The sequence below is a fragment of the Dipodomys merriami genome, unplaced genomic scaffold, assembly GCF_024711535.1.
Source record: "Dipodomys merriami isolate MVZ:Mamm:240054 unplaced genomic scaffold, mDipMer1.0.p SCAF_60, whole genome shotgun sequence".
Taxonomy (NCBI): Eukaryota; Metazoa; Chordata; class Mammalia; order Rodentia; family Heteromyidae; genus Dipodomys; species Dipodomys merriami.
Window position 1 is genome coordinate 7,258,391 of NW_027206180.1, and position 17,053 is coordinate 7,275,443.

At 61.6% G+C, this 17,053-nt stretch overlaps 2 protein-coding genes across 5 annotated transcripts; one reads left to right on the plus strand and one right to left on the minus strand.

The window, feature by feature from the left end:
- Window positions 1–6,425: 6,425 nt before the first annotated feature.
- LOC138814611 (membrane-associated tyrosine- and threonine-specific cdc2-inhibitory kinase-like) lies at window positions 6,426–13,090 on the plus strand. Of its 4 annotated transcripts, XM_070003659.1 has the most exons (9): window positions 6,426–6,609; window positions 7,020–7,126; window positions 8,979–9,436; window positions 10,224–10,717; window positions 11,341–11,447; window positions 11,531–11,703; window positions 11,864–12,024; window positions 12,705–12,782; window positions 12,862–13,090. In XM_070003659.1, exons 3-9 carry the CDS (start codon window positions 9,086–9,088, stop codon window positions 12,971–12,973), a joined length of 1,476 nt encoding a protein of 491 aa, XP_069859760.1. In that variant the 5' UTR covers window positions 6,426–6,609; window positions 7,020–7,126; window positions 8,979–9,085; the 3' UTR covers window positions 12,974–13,090. The 4 variants fall into 4 exon arrangements, with proteins under 4 accessions (XP_069859760.1, XP_069859761.1, XP_069859763.1 ...); XM_070003660.1 differs by lacking the exons at window positions 6,426–6,609; window positions 7,020–7,126 and adding an exon at window positions 7,135–7,181; XM_070003662.1 differs by lacking the exons at window positions 6,426–6,609; window positions 7,020–7,126 and adding an exon at window positions 7,530–7,705.
- Window positions 13,091–13,114: 24 nt separating this feature from the next.
- On the minus strand, window positions 13,115–16,852 carry LOC138814613 (progestin and adipoQ receptor family member 4). The gene is made up of 3 exons (XM_070003663.1): window positions 16,369–16,852; window positions 14,502–14,723; window positions 13,115–14,400 (listed from the first exon to the last, which is right to left on the minus strand). Exons 1-3 carry the CDS (start codon window positions 16,532–16,534, stop codon window positions 13,967–13,969), a joined length of 822 nt encoding a protein of 273 aa, XP_069859764.1. The 5' UTR covers window positions 16,535–16,852; the 3' UTR covers window positions 13,115–13,966.
- Window positions 16,853–17,053: the final 201 nt, after the last annotated feature.

Here is a 17,053-nt window from a genome sequence, read left to right on the forward strand (position 1 = left end):
GACGCCAGCGGGAATGGGAGGGCTGGGTAGCCTTTGGGTTTTTAAACACCCCTGTTAGTGGGGGCCCTCGCCCGGGCCCCCCAGCCATAAGGGGTGGGAGCTTTCTGCCTATAGACCCCAGGAGGCCAGTTCCCCACCTTCCCCAGCAGCAGGGAAGTCGTCTGGCCTCCCGGACCTCCTCTCTGCATATTCCTCATCCATCATGGGTGCTGACAGCTAACAGAGGGCCTCTACCTGTCCCCCCTCCCAGGGCTCCTCCACCGTCAGTGATCGGGCCCTGGCGCCAGGCCCGGAGGGCTCAGATGTCCCCTCAGCAGCTGGCAAGGGGCACGCTGGCACCCCAGGCCCAGCCCAAACACAGCTGGAGAGAGACAGAGTGGGAGCCAGGGCCAGAAACGTGGGCGTCACTGGCACTGAGCTCAGAAAGAGTTACTGTGCTATGCAGGGAGGCAGCGGGGAGCTGCAGAGGCCAGGGAAGATCAGAAGCTGTCTGACAGCTGGAGGCTGTCCCCAGGGATCCTGTCTGACACCAACATCTCCTCCTGGACCACACAGGAGACAGGCCTTTTGTCCTGGATGGGCAGGATGGGCTCTGAGAGACCCCAAGCCTTCAACCCGTCATACGTCTCCTCCCATGAGCAATGCACACACACACACACACACACACACACACACATGCACGCAGATGGATCACCTTGTACTGTACTCAGGCTGTCCAAGAGTCCTGTTGTTCTTGAAAGTGGATAGACTCAGGGTGTGGGGTGTGCTGCTTGGGATGGGTGGGGGCTGTCTGGGTGGTGCTTGGGGTCTGGGTGCAGCCCTCACACTTTGGGGGAGCCGGGCTGTGTGCAGGGGGTCTGGCAGGCAGGGAGGAAGGAGGAAAGCTGGGGTGAGGGTGTCTAGACATCAGGCGCCAGGCCTCTCCAGACCCAAGGAGAGTCTGTGGACCCCACGGAGCTGGCTGCAGCTAGCACTGACTCAGCCCCCAGCCCCCGGGGCCAAGTCCAGAAGGCCCCCACCCTGCCTGTCTGCTACCCCTCCAGGAGCTGTTGGCTGAGGAAGGCAGCCTGCCCAGGCCCGGCAGAGTAAGGGTCTAGAAAACACCTTCAGTAGCCAGGCGCCGGTGGCTCATGCCTGTCATCCTAGCTACTCGGGAGGCTGAGATCTGACAATCCCAGTTCAAAGCCAGCCCAGGCAGGAAAGTCCATGAGACTCTGATCTCTAATAAACCACCAGGAACCAGAAGTGGCGCTGTGGCTCAAGTGGTAGAGCGCTCGCCTTGAGCTGAAGAGCTGAGGGACAGCGCCCAGGCCCAGAGTTCAAGCCCCACGACCAACCAAAAAATAAAAACACCTTCAGTGAGGGACAGAGCCAGTCTTGGTGTGGAACCCCTGAGTCCACTACATCTACAGGCCAGCCCAGCCGCCAGCATATGGGAGGGCTAATGCCAGCACCCCCCTTCCACGGCCAGCTCCCTAACACCACACCTCACCTCCCTCCTGGCTCCGCCTCCCCAGCAGCTGTACCCAATCGCTGTCATCTCTCCCCACCCACAAGAACTCAAACCCACAGTTATGTGCACAGCCAGCTCCAGGGCACCCCTCACCCACCTTTTCTTTCTTTTCCTTTTTGTCAGTCATGGGGTTTGAACTCTGGGTCTGGGTGCTGTTCTCAGCTCTTCCGCTCAAGGCGAGCACTCTTCCACTTCAGCCACAGCACCACTTCTGATTTGCTGCTGGTTTATTGGAGATAAGAGTCTCACGGATTTTCCTGCCCGGGTTGGCTTTGAACCGTGGTTCTCAGATCTCAGCCTCCTGAGTAGCTAGGATGACAGGGGTGAGCCACCGGCGCCCAGACCCCACTCAGCTTTGCAGGACGCCCCTCTGCTGACCCCCTGCAGTCCAGCGCCCAGAGTGCCACCTCCTTCCCTGCCCCACAGCCAGGAGGTTGGATTTCCCAGTGGTCACTGCGAGGGACATAGGGCTGGCCCCTACCCTCAGCTGCTGCCGGAGCCCAGGACGGCTGGGGGGGGCCCTTCCTGCCAGCCCACCTGCGCTTGCCCCTTGGCCACGGCCATGGCTTCCTGGTCTCCCCACCTCCCCACCACGGCAGCTGAGTTTCCTGAGGGTTATCAGGCTTGGCACTGGGTTGAAGAGAAGTTCAGATGCCTACTTGATCTGGCTTGGCACCCTGGGCAGGAACCCAGCCTTCCTGGACGTCCCTCCTTTAAGAGGTGCGGTGAGGGGTGATGGTACGAGCCCCTCGGGCAGGGGCTATAAAGACATCCTTGTTTCACAGGGGAGGGGGGGAGAACAGAGGCAGAGGGAAAGCATTCATGTAGAGGCTGTGACTTCTAAGTGGATGGAGGCTGAGCCCAAGCAATCCAAAAGGCCAAGTCTACTCATTGGGTAGTTTTTTTTGTTGTTGTTTGTTTCATGGTGCAGGTACTGGGTCTTGAACTCAGGGCTTGGGCATTGTCCCTGAGCTATTTCGCTCAGTTGAACTCCACTTCGTGCTTTTTGCTGGCTAACTGGAGATAAGAGTTTCACAGACTTAACCTGCTTACTTCAAACCATGATCCTTAGACCCCAGCCTCCTGAGTAGCTGAGATTTCACAGCACCGTGTTCTTAGGGGTCTGCCTACTCGGTGCAGGCTACAAGCCAGGTGCCTTGAGACCTGAGATAATAGCCAGGGCCTCCCTACACAGCCCGGAGGCCCAGGAGTGCAGCCATGGAGGGATTATGCACGGGATGTCAGGAAAGCTTGGCCGGGAAGAGGCAGACAGGGAGACTCAGAGGGGCTACACGGGAAGTACAGGCCCAGTGCTTGCTTAGCCACTGCCAGGCTGCTTGGGTGCTGGCATGGGCCTGTGGAAAATGCCAGACAGCCAGGGCTAACTCAACAGCCGCTTAAGACCAGCAAATCACCATTCTCACCCCCAGCACAGCCAAGCCCTCAGCCAAACCCATACCCAGTTCCACCCAGGCTGGGTCAGCCGGAGAGCACAAGACCTTGGTGCCTAGAAAGCCCAAGGCAGAGCCCTGGCCTGGGCTATCAGGTACGGTGGCCTAATGAGGACACAGGTCATGCTGGGTGCCGGGGGCTCAGGCCTGTAATCCTAGCTGATTTGAGGATCATAGTTCAAAGCTAGCCCAGGCAGGAAAGTCCAGGAGACTCTTATCTCTGATTAGTCACCAGGAAACCGGAAGTGGTGCTGTTAGTCACCAGGAAACCAGAAGTGGTGCTGTGGCTCAAGTGGTAGAGCGCTTGTCTTAAGCTGAAGAGCTGAGGGGCAGCGAACAGGCCCGGAGCTCAAGCCCCATTAAAAAAAAAAAAAAGAGGACATGGGTCAGGCTCTGAGCCACTCGGAGGGGCTGGGTTGGGACCCAAGACAAAGTGACAGCTGGGTTGGTGAAGTGTAGGACAGAGGCCCAGGAAGTATACTGCCTAAAATGGCACTGCCGGTGTCAAAGGATTCTCAGCCAGCTGCTGGGCCCCAGCAGCACCTGTGAGGGTGGGAACTGGGGGGACAGCTGGAGGGGGGACAAGGCGCCTGGGGGCAGACGCCTTCTGCACCCGCAGCTGTGAGATGTCGCCTGGCCTCCCACTCCCGCTCTGCCCCCACGCCACCTCCCTCTGGACAGCCCTTTAGCCCAGGCCTGAGCTTCAGCTTCGCTGGTCTGTCCCGGGCACACCTGCCTGGGCGTTCCCCAGGCCCTGGCCAGGTGCAAGGCTTGACCCCCTTCTCCCCACCCACTGGGCAGTTCACTGAAACCTCAGGCAAGTGTGAACTACAGACTCCGAGAAGCACACCCACAAATGTACAGCAGAGCAAATACTTAGCCACCAGAGCAGAATGTGGCCAGTCCTCAGAAGCGCCCACCTCCTTCCCAGCTGACGTGATTTCCCCTGTTTTGTTGTCACTTTATGCTGTCTGTGGTCCGGTCAGGCTCTGCCCCCATCCCCTACCCTGAAGTCCGAGGTGCTGTTGCAGCCAATGGACACACGGGGGCGCACGGGGCCCGCTGAGCCTGGAGGGAGGGTGGGATCCTGTGAATTCAACAGCTGGGCACGGCTGCCAGAGTACCCTGGGCCCAGAGCTTTGGTTCTGACCCCTGGGATCACAGGCCTCCGCCTCTGTGACCTGGGGTTTGTGTGGTTCCTGGACCCTCTCCAGAGGCCTTCTTTTGGTCCTGGCAGCTGTCTTGAAAACTGTAAAACATTGGGCTGGGAAGGTGGCTTAGTGGTAGAGTGCTTGCCTAGCACAGGTGAAGCCCTAGGTTCGATTCCTCAGTACCACATACACAGAAAAAGCCAGAAATAGCGCTGTGGCTCATGTGGTAGAGTGCTAGCCTTGAGCAAAAGAAACTCACAGACAGTGCCCAGGCCCTGAGTTCAAGTCCCAAGACTGGCAAAACATAAAAAGACAAAAACAAAATCATTCAGATGGTCAGGTGGGTTACTGTTATTAAGCAAGAAGACACTGATTGTGTGCTTGTGCACATTCATTCTCCCAGGCAGGGCTCCTGCCTGAGAGGAGGGAGCAATTTTAGTCTCCTATTTTACACATGCCAAGGTTGTGGCACGAAAGGAACCCAGTTCGGACTTTTCCCTGCACCACAGCCAGAATCCAGTACCACATTACATTTATTAGAAGTGTGATTTTAAATGCCTTTTTTAGTTTTTGGCTTGCTTTCTTCTTTTAGGGCTGGGGATTGAACCCAAGGCCTTGTGCATGCTATAGGCAATTGCTTTACCACTGAGCTACATCTCCAGTCCTTCTCCTTTTTCTTTTTTTTCGCCAGTCCTGGGGCTTGAACTCAGGGCCTGGGCACTGTCCATGAGCTTCTTTTGATCAAGGCTGGCACTCTACCACATGAGCCACAATACCACTTCCAGCTTTTTCTGTGTATGTGGTACTGAGGGATCCAACCCGGGGCTTCACACATGCTAGGTAAGCACTCTACCACTAAGCCACACTCCCAGCCCAGTTCTCTTTTGAGATTAGGTCATCCATGTGTAGCTCAGGCTGGCCTTGAACTCACCACCCTCCTACCTCAGACTCCCAAGTAGTGGAATTACAGGCATGTAACACCAAGCTTTTTTTTTTTTTTTTTTTTAAACAAGGTCTAACTATATTTTCTAGGCTGTCCTCCAACTTCTGGGCTCAAGTGGTCTTCCCGTCTCAGTCTCTTAAATGCTTGGGTTATAGGCTTATACCACAGTACCGGCTGATGCTTTTTTTTTGTTGTTGTTGTTGTAAATCAGACTTTGAGGGCTGAGAAGTTTCGAAGGAGCCTGTTTTGGAAAAGGGGCTGGCAGAAGTCGCTCTGGGCAGCTGGTCCCACCGGGTGTCTGGGCCAGCCTGAGTCACCGGGAGGTGGCTGCCCGAGATGCTAATAGAAAAGGAGGTGCGTGGAGGTAGGCTTTAGCCCAGCACTGGGTCTTGAGTATAACCAGGTGCCTCACCACCCTCAATGCTGATCCTTGAGAGGGAGACTGATCTGGGAAGGTTGGCACCCCATTACACAATCACCAGCCCCCTCCAGATAGAGACAAGGCCCACCCCAGCTTGCTCTGTGTATAAGCGCTTTAAGGGGATCAGCGCAGCATCACCTGCTCTGTTCTTCCAAGAGAGACTAATCCGATGCTCAGAAAAGCCCAGCTGGTTACCTGTAGGTCATTCAGCCTCAGCGGCCTCGGGAGGCCTCAGCTGAGCCTGAGAATAGTGTGTGTACCGCCAGACTCTAGGCACCCGCACAGGCGATCGCAGGGCGCCCCAGGGGAGGGACACAAAGCTGAACCTTCACTGGACATTTAAAGACTATGGATGGACACGAACTCCAGGAAATAGAGATAAAATAAAGAACTGTCTGTTCAGAGGGCTTCCAGGAAGAGGTGGCACTTCATGCTCCCGCCTGCACCATGGGGGAAAGTGGGGCGCGTCTCCCCTCAGGCACTAGGCCGGTCAGGAGGCCTGGGCCCGGGGGTCGGCGCTGGACCTGGTGCGCGCGGCCCCGCCCCGGCCTCGCCTCCCAGGCCCAGCGCTGCGGCCGCTCCTTTTATGGACTCCAGAATCAAGGCAGTCCAGCGAGGACAGCGGGTGTCGGAACCAGGGTCTGGAGGCCGCTGGGAGTCGGGAACTGAGCGGGGTGGGGCGTGGAGGCGCCGGGCAGACTCCGCGCGGCCGGCCTGCTCGCCGGGCTCGAAGCCCCGCAGCAAGCCCCGACCCCCGCCGGCGGCGGGACGCGGCGCGCCTGCGCAGTGAGAACTCCGGCGAGCGGCAGGGGGCGGGGCTGCGGCGGCGCGCACGCAGGACGCGAGGGGCGGGGCCAGAGGCCGGCGCCCTAGAGGAGCCGCGGCGGAAGGGGGCGTGGCGGTGGGCGGTCCTGGGCGGGGCCTCGAGGCCGGTTTGGAATTTTTGGCGCGAGCCGGCTCCGCGCGCGTTCACGGGCCGTTCACCCCGCAGGGAGAGCCCTTCCCCTGGGCGTCCGGAGCCGCCACCGGCCGACCCCGGCTGTCCTGACCGTCCTGAAGCTTCCTGTAGCCTTCGGCGACCCGGAATCTGGGACCTCGCTGCCGCGCCCCGCCCCGCCCCGCCGTCCCAGGTGAGCTCAGCCCCGGCCGGGAGGGCTCCCGGGAGGGGCCGGCCCGGGCCCCGCGCTCCGGGGCGGCTCCTGGTCGCGTCCGCCTTCACCCACTCCTCGAGTGCCCACCCTCGGTGGTCCGTCCGCCCTCGAGGGCTGCCCCACCCCTCCCTTCCGCCCTGGGCCGGCCCGGCCCTGCCCTGCGCGGTCCTGCCCTGCGGGCCCCGCCCTGGGCCGCGGCGGAAGGCCCCTCCCGCCCCGCCCCGCCCCGCCCCGCCTCCCCTCTGATCTAGGCGCCCCTTTCTCGGCCCCCCCCTCTCCCCGTACTTGCCCGGCTCCCCCCTCCCCGCTTCCCATCCCGTGCCCTGCGCCGCCGCCGGCTCTCCCCGCTCCCCGCTGACAGCCCGGCTACCCCGATTGTTCTTCGCCAGGGATTCCTTCCCCCCTTCCACGAACCGGTTCAGCCGCTGCCCTGCCCCGGAGGAACTCACAGTCTAGCCGTCCCGTGGTCAGCCGGCGCGTCCTGTCCCGTGAGAGGGTGAGGTCCTGGGCCCGTGGCGAGATCCGGACATCCTCGTTCTCCACTTCCCAAAGTGTGCAGTATGATTCTTCCCCTGCTTCCACCCCCCTTCCTTTCCTCCCCCTTGTTGGTTGGTGTGTGGGGTTCTTTCCCCTGCTAGGCAAGGGCTCCACCAACTGAGCTACACGCCCAGCCCTGCCACGGGATCCTGGAAGTCCATAGACGCAGCTGAAGGTCCCCAAGGACGGGAGAGAGGCTTTGCGCCCTCTGGTGCCCCTCTCCCACTAAGCTCTGTCCCCTAGCCCGGGAGGCCACTCTTCAGATGACCGATGCTGAAGTCAACACCTGGAAGGTTTGGCATCTTTGGAAACATTGTGGCTTCCCTTCCAAGTAGCTTTCTGGTTTTTCTTTCAGCTCCAACATTGTAACAACACCACAGCCCTCCCGGCCCCCACTGCCGACACAGCCCCTGACACCATGGGACAGCTAACTGTGCTTTGTGTGTCCTCCCAGTGATAACCCAGAGCCTGGTTTATGATAGCATTTATGCCCGCACCAAAGCTAAGTCTACTCCATGGAGCCAGTACAGAACTACAGGTCTGTAGACTCTGGGCACCAGCTGAATCTCAAAATTCAAATAGTCTCAGATCTGAAAAACTAATTTAGAAGGCTAATATTAGTACATATGCACTAATGTGTCAGAGGCATTATCCTGAAATCAGTATCTGTCACAAAGTATGTACTATTTACAGGAAGAGAGAATCAGGGCTCTCTGTTTCTCAACTCCCTACCTCTCCCATGCAAGATCCTGCCTGGAGCTGTGCCATGGGCTGAGCTCCGAGTGGCGCTGAGGCCTGAGGAGCAGCGCTGTGCAGGGCAGTGGCTCTGGTCACTGGGCTTTCCTCTTCTAAGTGAGTGAACTGGTGTTTGGGGCATCTGGCTCCACAGCTTGTTGAATTCAACAAGAGCTTCCTCCCTGAGGGGGGCAGGTTTAGAAGAAGGGGGCCCCTGGCCTGTAGGCCACATGGAGCTGGGGGGAGGGGCTGAGAAGCGCACAGAACCTGCCCCCTCCTAGCAGATACCTACACTTTAACTGGCAGGAGGGGAGGGGAAGCTCCAGCTTCTTGGCCTATAGGGCTCCAAGGCGCCATATACATGCAATTACCAAGATTTGGTAGGTTTCTTGGGCAAAGGGTTCTTCCTTTGCTGAATTCAAAGACCTCAGGTGCTTGGTTGTCATTTTCACCTGTTCTTCCCGTGTCTTTGGGGAGAGGCCTGTGGGACCCCAGGCTGCCATCCTGAAAGTAGGACCCCACTGAATCTGTTCTGGCACCTACAACTGTGAGAGTGAAAGGGTGAGAGAAACTTCTGCAACTCAGAGCTTCTCAAAAAAGTATTTTTTTAAATTTTGGAATTAGATTTTCCCCTCGAGATCTTGGAAGGGCCGGGTGCCAGTAGCTCACACCTAGCTACTCAGGAGGCTGAGATCTGAGGATCGCAGTTCAAAGCCAGCCTGGGCAAGAAAGTCTGTGAGACTCTTAGCTCCAATTAACTACCAGAAAACCAGAAGTGGGGCTGTGGCTCAAATGGTAGAGCGCTAGCCTTGAACTCAAGAGCTGAGGGACAGCGCCCAGGCCCAGAGTTCAAGACCCACGACTGACAAAAAAAAAGATCTTGGAGAGCTGCACAGCTGGTTGTGAGGGAGCTGGACATGCGGGTGTCTGACTCCAAGCGACCTCTCTTTAATCTCTGTACTGGGCTGGGAGACACTCGGGGCCACAAGTCCATGGTTTCCACATCATGTTTCTGCTACCTCCAAGATGTCGCGGGGTGCCAGTGTGCAACTGCTTGTCCTCTGCCTTTCCTGCAGGTGCTGTGGCCCCTGGGCCTCCATGTGTGTGAGGAGACCTGGCCCTGGGCTCTCAGGACCCGGCGCTGTGTGAGAGGACACACTGCACTCAGCCGCTCACGCTGGCCATGCCTGTGCCCACTGAGGGTACCCCACCGCCCCTGAGTGGTACCCCTGTTCCAGTACCAGCCTACTTCCGCCATGCAGAGCCTGGCTTCTCCCTCAAGAGACCTGGGGGCCTCAGCCGAAGTCTCCCACCCCGGCCTCCTGCCAAGGGCAGCATCCCCATCAGCCGTCTCTTCCCTCCTCGGACTCCTGGCTGGCACCAGCCCCAGCCCCGAAGGGTGTCATTCCAGGACAAGGCATCAGAGCCCCTGAAGAGTCCTGGGTATGACCCCAGCCGGCCTGAGTCCTTCTTCCAGCAGAGTTTCCAGAGACTCAGCCGCCTGGGCCATGGCTCCTATGGCGAGGTCTTCAAGGTGAGTTTAGGGGTCATGGCCCAGGCTCGCCTTGGGGATCCCATCCTTCACTCCCCTGCACAGCCTGTACACGCTCTCTCTTTCTTTCTCTCCCTTCACAGTCCATCTCTCTTGGGCTGACAGCCCTCCCTCTGTGTTTAGATTTCTCCCAAGCCCTCCTGCAAGCCCCTCTGGGGCTGCCCCCCCCCACCCCCCCAGCACACCGGCCTCTTTTCCAGAGCCTGGCGCAGCCTGCGTGGCCCCGGGATGACATTTCTCCATCTGGATCCAACTGTGCTGGGGTTCTTGGCAGACCCTGCCTGGCTCCTGGAGCTGGCCTAAATGCATGCCCCCACCCCCGCCCCACCCCCCCAGACTGGCAGGCTCAAAGCTACCCCATGCCTACCACCTTTATTTTTTTTTAATTCATTTTCCACTGACTTACAGTCTCTTTAAAACCATAGCTTTCCCTGGCACAGAACGATATAAAGGCAATCTCATTACACGCGCCAGCAGCCTGGCCCCTGAACCAGCTCTCCTCAGAGGAAAGCTTGTGTAGCACAGCACACTGCCCCATTGTCCTGCGCCCTGGGCAGTCCATGGGGCAGAACGCACGGGTTCGCCCCGCCTGCACCTCTGCTGCGTCTCCAGCACACCACCCTACCAATGGAGGCTTGTCAGTTTTGTTTCTGTACGTAGGGGGTCTCCCTAAGTGCTACAACTTTCCTCTCCCCCATATGTGAAATCTTCATGGCATCTGCTGATGGTCCCTCGCCCCTGCCTGTGGGCCACCACACCTCTTTTCCAGGTTCGCTCCAAGGAAGACGGCCGGCTGTATGCAGTCAAGCGCTCCATGTCACCATTCCGGGGCCCCAAGGACCGGGCCCGGAAGCTGGCTGAGGTAGGTGGCCACGAGAAGGTGGGCAAGCACCCACGCTGTGTGCGGCTGGAGCAGGCCTGGGAAGAGGGCGGCATCCTGTACCTTCAGACAGAGCTGTGTGGGCCCAGCCTGCAGCAACACTGTGAAGCCTGGGGTGCCAGCCTGCCCGAGGCCCAGGTCTGGGGCTACCTGCGGGACACTCTGCTGGCTCTGGCCCACCTGCATGGCCAGGGCTTGGTCCACCTGGATGTCAAGCCTGCCAACATCTTCCTGGGGCGCCGGGGTCGCTGCAAGCTGGGTGACTTTGGGCTGCTGGTGGAGCTGGGTACCACCGGAGCGGTCGAGGCCCAGGAGGGAGACCCCCGCTACATGGCTCCGGAGCTGCTGCAGGGCTCATACGGAACAGCCGCAGATGTGTTCAGGTGAGGACTGGGGGGCGGAGGATGTTGCCGGTGGTCACCAAAGAGAGGGACGTCCCGGCCTGGCTTTAGGTCAGACGCTTGGCCTCAGGCTGCAGAGATGCTGGCCGCCTTCTAGCCCTGAGGTCCCCAGAGCAAGCTGCTCAAATCAGTGCTGCCTTTGGAGCCCCTTTCTCTCCTCACAGCTCCATAGGAGGAGTGGTGACTGTACCCCACCCCAGGAAGGAATGACGCAGAGAAGCTAGGGCCTTGCCCCAGTCCCCCCAGTCCCCAGTTGCCACCGTGGCCGGGCACAGGCCCTGGGTTCCCAGCCACTGCCCCGCCTCCATCAGTGGTACCTGTGATCACAGGAAAACTGTGATGATTTAGAAACCGTGGTGTCTGTTGGTGGGGTTCTGGAGGGCCTCCATTACAGCCTGTCTGCCACAGGGGTGTGTGCACACTCTACAACAAGGTCTCTGTGCTGCTTGGGGTTCACTGGCTCTCCGGGGGCCTCCTCAGAACCCCCACCCTCCTCACGCCATCCCCCTGGCTCATGGTAGACTCTCTCCTGCCCTTTCATTGCCGCGTGGGCATCTGTCCTGAGGCTGCCTCTGCTAGTTCTGTCCCTGTCCCTGTCCTCCCAGCCTCGGTCTCACCATCCTGGAAGTGGCCTGCAACATGGAGCTGCCCCGTGGTGGGGAGGGCTGGCAGCAGCTGCGCCGGGGCTTCCTGCCCCCCGAGTTTACTGCTGGTGAGTGGGGACCAAGAGCCGGGGCCAGTGGCGGGGGAAGCGGCTGGGCTGGGACCCCTGACACAGCCCGGCCTTGTGCACAGGTCTGTCTGCTGAGCTGCGTTCCGTCCTTGTCATGATGCTGGAGCCTGATCCCCAGCTGCGGGCCACAGCCAAGGCCCTGCTGGCCCTGCCCATGCTGGGGCAGCCCAGGCCCTGGAATGTTGTGTGGTGCCTGGCTGCAGACGCACTGAGTCGTGGCTGGGCCCTGTGGCAGGTATGCTCCACCGTGATGGCTGCCCGCGTGCTTCCCACCGCCGCCGGCTCCCTTTCCCACTTACAACGTAGCCCAGGCTGGCCTCAAGCTCCTCATCCTCCAGCGTAGCCTCCCAAGTGCTCAGATCCCAGCCGCTGTGCTTGTCCTCTCCATCTCCTAGGCCCTGCTCACGCTGCTCTGCTGGCTCTGGCACAGCCTGGCTCACCCCACAAGTTGGCTGCAGCCCCCGGGGCCGCCGGCCACCCCTCCCGGCTCACCGTCCTGCAGCCCCCTCCTGGACAGCAGCCTCTCCAGCACCTGGGATGATGACAGCCTAGGGGGGTGAGACCCCGCCCCCAGGGTGGTGAATCCCTGGCCAGCAGCACATGGGAGGAGGCTGGGGCCTCACGGAGACAGATGCATTGGGCCTTGCCTCCAGCCTGGCCTCTGTCACACCCTGAGCAGCGTGGCCTGGCCTGCGTGCATATGGCTGTGTACAGGACAGTAATCACAGCACAGCGCCACACTAGGAAGGGCAGGGAGAGGGTCAGCAGGGGTGCAGCCACCTCCTCAGCAGAGGCTGCCACTGCCCAGGAACGAGACATTGTCCTTCCCTGGTGTAGACGCCTCCAGAGCCCAGTGAGCACCCGCCCCGAGAGAACTACCTGAGTCCCAGGTGTCTGGTGGCCAAGAGGCTGTAATTAAGAAACCGCAGCACAGAAAAGACACGTGCTCCCGCTCTCCTGGGAGGACTCCCTCACAGCAGCGTGTCCCTTGCTCCAGGCATCTCAGAGCGGGAAAAGCTCCATTTACCAAAAGCTCACTTGACATCAGCCTCAGAGTCTGTCTAGCCTGAAGAGGAGGAGAGGCCTCCGGGAGGGGCTGGGTGGAGGGAACAAGGTGCTCAGAGGCAGTGCAGGGTCGCTGTCCCCTGTGGACCTGGAGCCGTGGGAGGCCAGACCTGGTTTTACCCCGCACCACTCACCCCTTGAGGCCTGGTTGTTTCACTCACTTCCCTGCAGGCCCTCGCTCTCCCCAGAGCCTGCTCTGTCCCGGGCCACCAGGAGCACATCCACGCCCCAGGGCAGGTACATGTGGAGGTGAGCAGCCTGGGGACTGGGCTGGCTAGGACTGGTTTTGAATTCCAGAGTGTCATTCCTCTTTCCTCCTTCTCCCAAGGGACACCCAGGACCTAAGTGACATGGACACAGAGCCTCCCCGGGGCTCCTTTCCCTCTTTTGAACCTCGGAACCTCCTCAGCCTGTTTGAGGACTCACTGGACCCAGCGTGAGCTGTGGGCCCAGCTTCAGTGCTTTTAACCATTGACCCCTTTTTCTGTCCCTCCTCCCAGAAAGCTGGGGTCCCTCTGGACCCTCCTGTGTCTAATAAAAGTTGAATCTTGGGTGCACCCAAGCCTGCTCACATGGCCACGTAGCACTTCCGGTCCTTTTATTGATGCTGCCCAGGGTCCTGAGTCCCCGGGATGATCTGGCCTCCAGGCTGAGCCCCGCTCAGCGCAGAGTCTCAGGCCTCTGGCGAGCAGAGATGCACTGTGAGGAGCAGATTTCCTGAGTGGGCCTAGCCCTGGTGGGCAGGTCATGTCCTCAGACCGTGGCACTGAAGGTAGAAGACCAGCCTGGTCCCAGGGGCCTGGGTCCAGGGCCACCCATCCCCATCTGTGCTTGCTGGATCAAGCAGCCGCCACCATGTGCCTCTTGACCGACTGGTACACGAAGGGTGACACCCACTGGGTCCTGGGAGAAGGGGCTGGTCCTTCACCCTCACTCCGTCCAGTCTCTTGGGCCGGGAGGGGTGAGGTTTTGGCGTTGGGGGAGCTGGCATGCAGGGTGGAGATGGGAGCAGGGGCTCCCCAGGGACCCAGGAGATGTGGGTGAGGGGGATGGGGTGATGGCTCTGGGCTGGCAGCCACAGGCAATTGGCAAAACTCAACTGTCAGGGCAAGAGAGAACCCTCGAGGCCCTCTGGCCCAAGCCTCGCAAGTTACCAAAGGTAAACTGAGGCGCAGGGAGAAGTGTCCTTCCAGCTGGCACAGCAAAACAGTACCCTGGAGTGAGTCAGGAGGGGAGGCGTCAGGATAGTTGGAGTTCCAAAGCCTGGGTGGAAGAGGTAAATCCATAGGGAATAATGAACAGACCAGGGGTCCCAGCTGGGAAGTCCCTGGCTCTGGAAGCTTCCAGGGCTAAGAGGGGGGAGGGAACAGTGTTGGGCAGGCCCTTGCAGACCAGCAAGAGGAAAGGTGTCCCAGGGCCACTGGGGAGGCTGTTCAGTCGGGGGGACACGCGTGGCGGGCTGCCCAGAGCAGGTCAGGCACCACCCCAGCGTGCAGCTGCAGGATGGAGCCCACGCTGAGCAGGTGCATGATCTGGTGGGAGTTGCCCCAGTAGTCGAAGCGCCCGGGTCCCCAGCGCTCTGGCAGGCGGGCCACGTTCACCAGCCCTCCGAGAAGTGCCAGGGCATCCATGCGCAGGTAGCAGGGCAGGGAGCCGGGAGCCCCCGAGCCCAGCCCCACACCACGGGCCCCGAACACCAGGAGGCGGGCCCCAGCTTGCCAACCAAAGGCCCGGAGCCGGGCGCTGGTGGAGGGGGCGGTGAGGGCTCTCCAGCCGGCCACGCCGGACAGGGCAGTGTAGCCCACCAGAGCCGCCGGGCGCAGCCAGGGTCTGCAGGCCAGTGTGCAGTGGATGATGGGCAGGGCTCCTGCAGAGAGAAAGCAAAGAGCGCAGGTCAGCCAGAGCCTGCCCACCCCTTCCCACCCAGGGCTCCCAGCAGCCCTCCCCCACGCCGGGGCCCTGGCTCACCCAGGGTGTTGACCAGGCAGACCCCACACATGTCCAGGGCCAGGAGCCGGGTGTACACGGGGCTGCCCCCTTGGTGGCACATGAAGAGATGGTAGAGCACAGAGGCGGCCGGGGGCGCCAGGCAGGCCACACAGTGTGTGCCCCCCAGCCAGCCGTCCTTGCCCAGCTGACTCCACGGCATGGTCATCGGCACCAGCACCAGGAAGCCCAGGAGGGCCAGCCCTGGGGAGGAGGGAGACAGTTACCCACCGTCCATCAGCTCAGCATCGAAGACAGCGTGTCTGAAAAGCTGAAGATGGCACAGGACGAGGCTGGGACGGCTCTGCAGTGGGTGGAATCAGGGCCTCAGCTTTTTCCACTCCAGGCTCGTGCTCTACCACTTGAGCCACGCCTCCACACTGGCTTTTGCCAGTCAGTCGGAGATAAATCTCTGGGATCTCTCTTCCCTGGCTGGCTGTGAACAGGAACCCTCAGCTTCCTGAGTAGCTAGGATCACAGGTACCCGGCTGCCAGACAGGGGTGGGTGCTGCCGCCATGCAGCACCCAGGGCTGGAGACTTTTCAGAAACGGCTTGCCGAGGTGGCTCAACAGTTCTGGGGAGCAGAGATGACGAGCCCCACTTTGCTGGTGAGGAAACAGGTGTGGAAGCCAAGCAAACCCGAGACGAGCCGGGTGCCGGTGGCTCACGCCTGTCAGCCTAGCTACTCAGGAGGCTGAGATCTGAGGATCGAGGTTCAAAGCCAGCCCAGGCAGGAAAGAAAGTCCGTGGAACTCATCTCCAATAAACCACCAGAAAAACGGAAGTGGCACTGTAGCTCAAGTGGTAGAGTGAGGGATAGCTCCAGGGCCCAGAGTTCAAGCCCCATGACCGACAAACAAACAAACAAAACACTAGGTGAGCCCCGCAAGGAAGCAAACAACAGAGTTAGGAGCCGGGACTTCTAGCTCCCGCCCAGCAAGTGGCAGCATCCTGGAAATGGCAGGACCCCAGCAGGCCTGCTCTTCGGGGTGTTCACAGACGCGCCTCGGGGAGGCATGACCTGCAGAGCACCTCCCCCAAGTGTCCACACAAATGGGCCTTTTTCTGTCTTCCAGGCAGGAGCAAGCCAGAATGAGGGAGCAATCCCCCCGCCCCAGGTTCCTCTCAGGACCTCCAGTTGCGCAGCCAGCCCGGACTCTTCCTGGAGACTTGCGCCCCTCCTCTCCAGAGTTGGCATTGTCTCTCGGGGGGGTCACCTGGGGGCGCCAGCTGCCCGCTCTCGGAGGGGCCAGGCCTGGCAATCGCCCCTCCCTGGGGAAGGACCCTTGGCTAAGTCCAGCTGGCGCCGCCCCCCCCCTCCCAGAAGCCGGGGCAGCTCAAGGACGGGCAGGGCTGTGTCAGCAAGAGCTCTGCGGGCCGTGGAGGAGGGGCAGGGCGCTGCGGGGGGAGGACGGAGCCACCGCCAGGCGGAGCCCCAAGGCTGGGCTGCCCGGACGGGGGAGGCGGGAAGGCAGGGCGGCGGGGCGGCCGGGCCCCAGGCCCCGGGAAGGGAGGGCTTCTCCCGGCCAGTTCACACCCATCTCTAGGACCGGCGCCGGGGGGCGGGAGGCGCCCAGGGCGCCGAGATCCCGAAGGGGTCGGACGCTGCCGGGGGCTCGGCGGGATGAGGGGCCCAAAGGGGCCCAGTCCCCCCCCTCCCCGCTCCCCTCTCCGGTCCCCGCCGGGAAAGCGGAAGCTGGCAGCGCGGCTCGGGACAATGGCAGCTTTGTCACGGCCGCTGCCGGTGGAGCCGGGACGGGACACCCCGGGACCCGCGCGCTGGGGCGCTCCTCGGCCTGCGGCGGGGAGGTCGCGAGCGCGGGATGCGCGGAGCGGGGCGCGGCTCACCGTGGGTGTAGATGTTGCCCAGCTCGTTGTGCAGGTAGAAGAGGCTGCGCAGGCAGCCGGAGCCGCTGCTGGCCGGCCGGTAGCCGGTCAGCACGAACTTATTGAACTGCAGGTGCGGCGGGGAGCTGGCCCAGTCCAGCAGGCGGGGCCCCGCCAGGAACGCCATGGCCTCCCGCAGCGCCGGCGGCCTGGCGCCTCCGGATCCCCCCAGGCCCCGCTCCTCAGCGGGGTCGCGGCGCTGGGGAGCTCATGCCCGCGTGTCCGAGGGTGGCCCCGCGCCGGGGCAGCTCGCGCGCCAGCCCGGGGTCCCGGCCCGCTCCGTTCTCGCGCTGCGCACGCGCGAGCCCCACGCCCCCGCGCCGGGGAGCCGCGGACCCGCACGCCCGAGCGCAGTGCCGCCGCGTTCCGCCCGGGGCAGGCGCGGCGCGGCGCGGGCTCCGGGGGATCGAGAGCTCGAGTCCGCGGCTGGTCTCGTCGCCGCAGCCCCGGGAACGGGCGCGGCCGGACGCGGGAGCGGACGCCAGGCTCCACCCCGGCTCCTCGCCCCCGCCGCCCAGCCCGCGTTTCGCGCGCTGGATCCCTGACGTAGACGTTGCCGGGGCCAATGGGCGCCGTGCGCGGGGTGGCTCCGCCCCGGGGCCGCCCAGACTCCGCCCCCTCAGCGTAATACTTGCGGTTCCAGGCT

Excerpts from the sequence above, each read along its gene's own strand:
- LOC138814613 (XM_070003663.1), bottom strand. The coding sequence starts at position 16,534 with ATGGCGTTCCTGGCGGGGCCCCGCCTGCTGGACTGGGCCAGCTCCCCG. Across the intron at positions 14,724-16,368 it reads GGGCAACATCTACACCCACG|GGCTGGCCCTCCTGGGCTTC; the intron begins GTGAGCCGCGCC and ends CCTCCTCCCCAG. Across the intron at positions 14,401-14,501 it reads CTGCCTGGTCAACACCCTGG|GAGCCCTGCCCATCATCCAC; the intron begins GTGAGCCAGGGC and ends TTCTCTCTGCAG.
- LOC138814611 (XM_070003659.1), top strand. The coding sequence starts at position 9,086 with ATGCCTGTGCCCACTGAGGGTACCCCACCGCCCCTGAGTGGTACCCCT. Across the intron at positions 12,025-12,704 it reads GATGATGACAGCCTAGGGGG|GCCCTCGCTCTCCCCAGAGC; the intron begins GTGAGACCCCGC and ends ACTTCCCTGCAG. Across the intron at positions 12,783-12,861 it reads CAGGGCAGGTACATGTGGAG|GGACACCCAGGACCTAAGTG; the intron begins GTGAGCAGCCTG and ends CCTTCTCCCAAG.